The following is a 9,804-nucleotide window of genomic DNA, read 5'->3' as shown; positions in this document are numbered from 1 at the left end:
TAAAATTATAGTTAGATTTGTCCACCCCATAATAGTTTTATGGGGGTTTTGATTCCCTTAACTCTCCCAAACTTTTATGTGCGTTTCAATTAATTTATTATTGTAGTACCATTAGCTAAACACAACGTTTTTAAAACTTTTTTGCCTCTTAGTATTTTTTAGATAAGCGAGTGGTTATCGAGATGCGGTTTCTTTTTTAATATATTTACATACAAATTTTATGGGAGTTTTGTTCCTTTAAACCCCCCAAATGTTTGTGTACGTTCCAATTAAACTATTATTGTGGTACCATTAGTTAAACACAGTGTTTTTAAAAGTTTTTTGCCTCTTAGTTTTTTTTTTTTTGATAAGTCACCTTTTATAGAGATGGGGCTTGTTTTTCAAAATATACCTAATAGGTCTGGATCCCGCGTATGAAAAAAAAGTTGATTAATAGCAAGCTGAAAATTTGTTAATAGCTTAAGGTTGTCTAGACGGATAAACTTTGATATATGGGAACACTGGAACAGGGGCAGTTTTAATTGTGGAACAGGTTAAAAATTTGGAACGGTCATACCACGAAAACGGCACATTTATTTTGTCCGACAGAACAGACTTAAACTCTCCGAACAGAGATTAAACTCTCAAGCAAAAATCAGACTGCTATTTATCACCTGTCATAATTTCTGTCATTTGACATATTCTACATGTTCCACTCATTAAAACGTCCATTTGGTGATAACTATCAGTCTGATTTTTGCATGAGAGTTTAACCTCTGTTCGGAGAGTTTAAGTCTGTTCTGTCGGACAAAATAAATGTGCCGTTTTCGTGGTGTGACCGTTCCAAATTTTTAACCTGTTCCACAATTAAAACTGCCCCTGTTCCAGTGTTCCCATATATCAAAGTTTATCCGTCTAGACACCCTTAAGCTATTAACAAATTTTCAGCTTGCTATTAATAAACTTTTTTTTCATACGCGGGATCCAGACCTATAAAAATGCAAACTATAAATACATTTTCAGAATATTAACATCTCTCTATAATCGTACTTAACCATATAAAACCATTATATATTAACCATCTCGATAAACACTGGCTTATCGAAAAAGTCCTAAGAGGCAAAATGTTTTAATAACAGTGTGTTTAACTAATGGTGCCCCACTAATAATTAAATTGGAACGTACACACAAATTTGGGGGTGTTTAAGGGAACAAAACCCCCATAAATTTTTTATGGGGTACACAAATTTCACTTTAATTTTTACTTAAGATGCTGCTACTATAAGAATGTCACATGTCCATTTTCAACGTAAAATCTCTAAGAGTTTTCGATATAATATGAAAAAAAAAATTGATTTTCATTTTGTAACTTCAAATGGCTGTAACCTTTTTGTGTGCACTTTTATATAGTATATAGGTAAGTGAGGTTTAATCAACCTATTTTTGACCCCACAATCTGTGGTCTAATTTATGACCAATCTTTTTGGGACACCCTGTATAATTAGCTCCGTTAAGCACAATAGACAGTTTAGTATTACTACAAAATCATATCTACATAATCACAGAGAATTTCAATAATCAACATGATACAGTTGTGGCAGCCTTAGATATTGAAAGCGCCTTCGACAATATTCTTAAGAATGTAATATTACAGCAACTCATCGATAATAATATCACAAGCAATATTTACACGTTCATTGATAACTTTTTAAATCACCATAAATTTAAAGTTACAATAAATGGAAATGACATCTCAAAAGAAGTTCGTCAACCGGTAAAAACTCTACTGTACGGTAATGATCTACTTATTTACTGTAGTGGAGTAAGCATATCCAGTACATCAAATCGTATTCAAAATGCTTTAAACAGTGTATATTCCTGGTCCACACATTACATCAAACTTTCCAGCTCAAATTCTAAAATACTAAAATTTACCAGAAAGCAATCAAGTGCTTTAAACCCGGAAATATATTTAAACGATGTTATTTTACCTACAGTAAATCATCATAAAATCTTGAGATTAGTGTTCCATCAGAAGTTGAAAACTTGATCAGAAGTTGTAAATTGAAAATAAACTTAAAAAAATCTAAAGTATAACTGTGCTGGTAAACTAAACTACTTGAAAACACTTGCTTCATCTGCACAAGCAGAAAAGAAAATTAAGCTTATAATTCACAGAACCCTGATTCGGTCCAGGTTAGATTATGGTTGTTTTCTGTACATCACTGCACCTGATTTAAAGAAGATGAATCTGATACACAAGAGTGCTTTGAGGCTATGCTTGGGAGTGTTCAAATCCAGTCCTTCAGATAGTTTACACGTTGAAGCTAACGAAGCTCCCCTTTGGGTCAGACTCCAGCAGCTACTACTTAACTGCTCTGTTAGGATATCAGCCACCGCCAGTAGCTTGTATATTCTTTGTATATAGTAGTATATTCAGTAACTTCTTTGATAACTAACCCGCAAGAAAATATTAGTCTTACTTCGGGCAAACTACCTACGATTCAACAGCTACTCTCACCGCTTCCACAAAATATAGACTTGACAGCTACGCCCCCCAATAAGATCTCATCAGTTCCTCCTTGAAATAAAACTGTCCCCAAAATAAATACTTTCCTAAGTCAATATCACAAACACGAAACACATCCTTTAACTCTCCAACACATTTTCCTAAATATTGTTAGCCAATTACACTCTGATCAAATAATCTACACTGATGGCTCCACGAGTAATGACTGAGTTAGTTGTGCAGTCACAAAGTTAACAAACATAATTAATATTCATATAATAACAAACACATATTCAGGGTAATGAAAGAGCAGATACCGCAGTTGTGTCAGCACTATCATCAACCAGTGATCCTGAAAGTATTCATATACACGTAGACATAGATCTAAAACGTCATTTCAAACATTTAACACTGAGCTGCTGCAAACTCATTGAAATAAGCTGCCTTCGAAATTGAAAGAAATTCAACCAAATATTGGCACACTGCAGAAATCAAAGTCAGAATCCAAAAAGCACGTTCCAATTTGATGAAAATGAACAAGAGGTAGCATCCTATGTAGCAAAGATTTAACATTAGCTCTTAAAGTACGCCTAACAAAATGTTACGTATACAGTGTACTATACTATGGAGTCGAATCATGGACGTTAAATGTAGAGACAATGAGACGACTTAACGCCTTTGAAATGAGGACCTATAAAATAATTATGAGGGTTTCCTGGGTAGACAGAGTTACGAACAACGAGGTACTAAGAAGAATAATACTACAGTATCTCGGACATGTGATGCGGAGCGAGAAGTATGGCATCCTGCGACTCATAATGCAAGGAAAGATAGATGGCAGAAGAAGCATCGGAAGATGACGAATTTCATGGCTGAAGAAACTGGGAGAATGGTTTGGATGCAGCTATTGGACATACCAGACTAACACATGGATACTTAATGACTTCTGAAGACCCTCCTATGTGCCAATATTGCAAATGTCAGCTGCCAGTTAAATAAATCGTCTTCGATTGCCCAAAATACTAACATAACCGACGACTTCATGGACACAAGAGTAACTCGAATGAAGCACGAAATTCACCAACTGATGTAGGTACTCTGTACCATAAGCTACCTCCGGAATATCAATATTTTCATTAAATATAAATTCTCATGTAATGTAAATCACTTATATTATGTTATCCTACTGTTTATTAATGTATGTATTTATTGTATGTGATTCTAAGCATCTTCCTGTAACACCACATTTTAAATGACTGTAGCTTATTTATGTGTTTTTGCTTCAATGTCCAGCTTCCAAGTCCATATTGCAGTATCGAAAACACGTAGCATCTCAAAGCTTTTACTCTCAGTCTAATCTAAGGTGTTTGTTGCAGATAGTTGTTTTCATTTTTACAAACGCATTTCTTGCTATTTCTGTTCTGGCCATTATTTCTGTTTTCTGATCATTATTGTCTGAAATTCAGGATCCTATGCATTTGTGTTATTTATCAAAAAATTTTATCGGTACATATCTCAAATGTACGTTTGTTTTTGTTTGTTTTCTTAGTGGTTATTGTCGTGTATTTCTTCTTTTTATATTAGTTGTTTTTAATCCACCTTTTTAACAGAAACTGTTTCATTTAGTAGTATTTGGAGTAAATAGAGAGAGAAAAGATCTCTGCCTAACTCATCTCTTGATTTCAATTTCTGGATTTTTTCGTTATCTGTTACAATTCGTGCTTTTGTGCATTTTGTCTCGGCTTATTATATTTAAAACCTGCTAAATATAATGACCTTCAGGGTTTTCTAAACATTTTATAACATAATACATATATGATGGACGTTCTAAAAATATGTATAAAATAGGAAGATCGTGCCTGGTCTATATCTCAAGACGTTCAAATAATATATGACAACATCAAAGATTGAATTCATACGATTCGATAAAAGAACATGGTAATGATAAACGGATCAAGGAGGCATTCGCGTCAGATTCAATCCGAATGGCAATAAGAAAATATATCGTTGCGACTCCTCATGGCTCCTCAGGCGTTACACCATCCTCACTATTTCGTTCTGTCGCAAGCTGCAGTGTCCTGCTGATCTTCTTATAAATGTCGCGTACAAAAAGGGCATCGACGAATCGATGCAAACGATGAATTTCCATTCAGACGTCTAGATGAATACTTAAACGTTTATGCTCACAAATTTATGCGATACTTAGCGAAAAACGTTCTGATATTATCGGAATACCAAAGTAAATATAAGTCAAGGGGAAAAGAAAAACAACTATCTTTAAGGCTTGCTTTAACCGTATTTCGTATGAATATTATTTGTTTAAATTAGGTAATCGAAAATAAATAAAAAGACTTACTCATAATAAATTTATTTTACCTTGGACAACCGGTTTCGCATGCCAGAATTGACTATGCATTCTGAGGTCTTCGGTAAGGTAAGCACATTTTTTTATTTAAAAATATTTTGGAATCTAAAAGTAATAATATTTATTAAGAGGAAACAGTAGCGATCAACAGGTAGCGAAAACGCGAAAGATTGCGGCTGTAATTTTGAATATTTTTTTGAGATATTTGGCCCACGTATTCGTAATATAATAAAGAATGGCGGTACAGACTCCAATTTGAAAAATATATTAATATATGAAAATTACTCTATAGTTAAATACAATATTAAAAAAACGAGCCTGTACCGCCATTAAGAAGAAGAAAAAAATATACTTTCTTCAAATAAACTTTTTTATCCCATGCCTAGATTTTGTGTCATTTTGGAACTACTAATGAAATAAAAAATTTTAGTAGTTCCAAAATGACACAAAATCTAGGCATCGGATAAAAAAGTTTATTTGAAGAAAGTGTATTTTTCCGTTCTTCTTAATGGCGGTACATGCTCGTTTTTTAATATTGTATTTAATTACAGAGTAATTTCCACATATTCATATATTTTTCAAATTGGGCTCTGTACTTCCATTCTTTATTATATTACGAATAAGTGTGCCAAATATCTCGAAAAAATATTCAAAATTACAGCCGCAATCTTGGAATGCGTTTTTGCTACCTGTTGATCGCTACTGTATCACCTTAAAGACAAACAAGATTTTACCCATTCGTAAAATCAAAGTATTAAAAATTATAAAAATATAACAACACCACAGCATAGAAAACGCAACAGCATTGACACACTAGAAGGCGGAAAAAGTTCGCGCACTATTACTGCGCAGATCGTCGGCCATTTTTCGCATCGTACCAAACAGTATAGAAAATCGACAGTGTTGCCAATTTGTACATAATTATCAGATTTACTTAACTTTCATGACATTTTGATAATAAATATTTTTTAACATAATTTTATACGTATGCCTCTGGGAACTATGTCAATAATTGGAACATAACACAAAATATTGACGATGAATGGCGATTGTATTGTTAATCTTATGCAGAAATTCCAGAAAATATTCAAATAGAATCACTTACGGGTAATAAAGTTAGTGCAATAACTGATACTGCAGCAATGCAGAAATAAAGAAAAACACGTTTTCTTAGATATCGTTGTCTGTCGACGTTTAAATGCGATATGTGAGGAAATATTAAATTAGTGTTAGCAAAAGTGAAGGAGTAAAAGAATGTTACTCCTTTTAAACAGACAAAAAATGTTAAATTATTTTAAATTACATAAAGTCCTCATTTTCGCAAGATGAGGATGGGGAAATTTTATTTGAAGGCGTTCCAGATGTATAGTCCGTTCTTTAACGGTAAAATTTTTCAAAACCTCTAAATTTTAAACAACCTTTTGGATTGACATGAAATTTGGCATACACATAGCTAACAAGTCAAAGAAAAAAAGTGATATTGTGCCGATATGTGCTTCTGCCCCGGGGGTGCTTTTCACCCCCTCTTGGGGGTGGTTTTCACCCCCTCCTGGGGGTGAAAAAATGTTCGTCCAAAGTAAGTCCGGAAATGGATAAACTGACTAATTCTAAGTAACTTTTGTTCTATAGAGTTTTTTCACTAAGTCAATATTCTTCGAGTTATTTGCCAGTGAATATGTTCATTTTTTCAACAAAATAACCACGCTTTTAGACGGTTTTTTGCAAATAACTCAAATAGTAAGTATTTTGTCGAAAAAATCTTAGCAAAAATATAGCCTGTAAAATAGTTTAAAAAATGGTGTATATATCACGTCGAATCTCGGAAAATTGTTCGAATGTAATTTGTTCGAAAAAATTTATTCGACGGAAATTTGTTCGAATGTTATTTGTTCGAAAAAAAATTTGTTAGAATATAAATTTGTTCGAACAAATTTAATTCGAATAACATTCCGGATACCGTTTTTAAGGGTTGAAAAGTTTGGGCGCACTTGAACTGCAGAAATTTTAATAGCTATAATTAAAGTAGGTACTCGAATTGCAAAAATATATATTTTCAAAATTATTATTATTTACATATGTTATTACATCCTGTTATTACATATATTAAAATATACAATCGTACTTACAACGAAATATTATGGGCAACTCCACGTAAATAGGTTATAGTGTCAACTCTTACATCAAAACCATTTACTACATTTAACAGACGTGCTGCACTGTCTTTATATTTCTTCTTTTGTTGATGTATGCCGTGACCAGCAACTATTTGTTCGATTCGCACATTATTTATAGCTTGTTCCCTTTTATTGCTTCGATCAATTTCCAAATTGTTGGATGTTCAGCTCCTACTTGCCCCTGAAATCCACGGTGCCATCCCTCTATGGAATTATTGGTCTTTGGAAGACCATCTAACACAGAATCGTAGCAGTTCCACATAGAAATGGGGAAACGTGGTTGGCGACGCCGATTTCTGCGATCTGGACGACCTATCCAAGTATCCTCGAAGTAGTCTACCACTTGCTGAGCTTCTTCGGGAAATTCTTCATTATCGATCAATGCTTCGAAAGAATTTATAACTTCTCTTGAAGGAACAAATGCCAAAGCCGACAGCATCCTAATTTTTAGAGCAAAGTCTATGTTATTATCGTATGTCCGTTTTAATCCCTCTTCTTGAATTCGTCGATATATGCATTGACAAAAGTGGAAAAAACAACCACGTAACCTGGTTTGCGGAAACTCTGCTCCAATAGCTTTTATCATGGCAGGTTCGAAGTCAATCATAAAAGAAGTTGGATTCACTCGAGGTTCTAGCCGCTTAACTACATTTAAAATTTCACGATACACGGCTTCAGTTTTATTCGGCAACAGTGCATATACCAATGGAATTGCTACGCATTCATTTATTCCATGAATTGTATACAATTGCTCAAATAATAATGGTACCGTTTTGAACGTGCCGTCAGCGTACCAATGCTCGCAATTTACTAGGAGTTGTAAATTTCGTCGTGTTGTAAACAATAAAATTCTCAAGTCAATCATACCACTATCAAATAAGAGGAAGTCTTCTCCATTGTCGGTTTTTCGGTACTCATCCGGAAATTGTATTTCGGCGCGTGTCTTTGGAAGCATTGGTTCGCTATTCTTCTTTAATCTAACGTTTCGAATAGTCCTTTTCATGCTTTCTATTGAAGGTAGCTGGGAGCTTGCTGCAAAATGTAGTTGACAAGACGAATTTGAAATAATGTAGTGAGGTGTGTCTCGAGTTCTAACTGCAGCTTCCTTCATATTACTGTATGCCTCTTTCGCAGTAATCACGGCAGCTTCACCAGCATGATTATGTTCACCAGTTTTTTTCACTTCTTCTGGTCGTCTTTGAATTGCTCGACCTTTACAAGAGAACTTCTTAAAATTTGCACACTTCCAGTAAACTTTGGTATCACAACTTTTGTCCTGTACGTATAAATATCCGTGAAAACTAAGCATATCTTTGCCTTTCGAACTTTTAAAAAATTTCGCAGCCATTTTAAATCACAAATGTCATTAATCTTAAATGTCATTAATAAAATAAAATTCCTACCTGTCTAATTGCAATAGGGATATTAGAGATTACCTAAGTCATTAAGTATTAATCACGTAGACCATTCCCTAGATACGAATTCCTCGAATAATTTATTTATAAAATAAAATTCCTACCTGTTTAATTGCAATAGGGATATTAGAGATTACCTAAGTCATTAAGTATTAATCACGTAGACCATTCCCTAGATACGAATTCCTCGAATAATTTATTTATAAAATAAAATTCCTACCTGTTTAATTGCAATAGGGATATTAGAGATTACCTAAGTCATTAAGTATTAATCACGTAGACCATTCCCTAGATACGAATTCCTCGAATAATTTATTTTCGAACCAATTTCCTTTCGAACTACTTTCTTTCGAAAAACTTTCTGTTCGAACAATATATATTCGAATAAATTTCCGTCGAATAAATTTCTTTGAACAAATTTCATTCGAACAAAATTCCGGATCTGATATCACGTCTATATACCTAGTAGAAGCAGAGTTATAACTAATTAAAAATAGGATCATATTCATAAAATTTAAAATGGAATAACTTAACGTGAAATAACCAAAAATTAAGCACATTTCGGGGAAAACTTATTACAACTTATTTAAAGTATTTAAAAATCTTCATTTCTGTTTTATAAAAAAAATTTCTAGCATCAAAAGTAAACAAGTTACGCTCAAAATAATGTTAGTCCCGTTTTTTGGTAAAAAAATCGGGAAAATCACCCCCTAATTATTATCTCAAATGAACTTAATCGTTACGACTTCACAAGTTTTTTGACTCGCGTATGTATTGTTTATATGATGTGTAAGTTTGATCGGTTCAAAGTTCTTATTTTTGAAAGGACTGTAGTTAAAAAGAGTTGAACGAGTTGATCACGAATGTATGCAGATTTAGAAACACCAAATCTTAATCAATTTTTGTATAACAGAAAAACAAAAAAATACATGATATTCAGAAAAGCAATGCTGACTTTTTTGTTTTTCGAGATTTTTGGTATCTCTAACAATTTTTAAGTTATTTTGAAAAAAAAAATCATATTTTTCAAAATTAAAATTTTTAAAAGTTTCACTTTAAAACCAAATTTTTTCAGAAATAAGCACTTTGAATCGATGAAACTTACAGATCATATAAACACAACATAAGTAAAATAATTCATGAAGCGGTAACGATTTATTTTATTTAAGTTGCTAATTACGGGGTGGTTTTCCCGATTTTTTTTTGCCAAAACCAAAGGGACCAACTTTATTTTGAGCGTAACTTGCTTAAATTTAATGATAAAAACTTTTTATAAAAACAGCAGTAAAGCTCTTTTTAAACACTTTAAAAAAGTTATAATGGATTCTCCCCAAAAAGCGCTTAATTTTTTGGATATTTCAC

General features: G+C 33.0%; 1 protein-coding gene across 1 annotated transcript; it reads right to left on the bottom strand.

Moving 5' to 3' along the window:
- Positions 1-2,781: 2,781 nt before the first annotated feature.
- LOC126892842 (FLYWCH-type zinc finger-containing protein 1-like) lies at positions 2,782-8,375 on the bottom strand. Its single transcript, XM_050662634.1, has 2 exons — positions 7,895-8,375; positions 2,782-2,840 (listed from the first exon to the last, which is right to left on the bottom strand). Exons 1-2 carry the CDS (start codon positions 8,373-8,375, stop codon positions 2,782-2,784), a joined length of 540 nt encoding a protein of 179 aa, XP_050518591.1.
- Between the last annotated feature and the right edge of the window lie 1,429 nt (positions 8,376-9,804).

This window comes from Diabrotica virgifera, chromosome 1, assembly GCF_917563875.1.
Source record: "Diabrotica virgifera virgifera chromosome 1, PGI_DIABVI_V3a".
NCBI lineage: Eukaryota > Metazoa > Arthropoda > Insecta > Coleoptera > Chrysomelidae > Diabrotica > Diabrotica virgifera.
The sequence above is the reverse complement of the archived record's forward strand: the minus strand, read 5'-3'. Positions and strand labels throughout refer to the sequence as shown.

Bases quoted from the DNA above. Each gene is read 5' to 3' on its own strand.
- LOC126892842 (XM_050662634.1), bottom strand. From the start codon at position 8,375: ATGGCTGCGAAATTTTTTAAAAGTTCGAAAGGCAAAGATATGCTTAGT. The intron at 2,841-7,894 runs GTATGATTGACT...GAATACTTTCAG, and splicing joins CTTCCTCTTATTTGATAGTG to GATCACTGGTTGATGATAGT.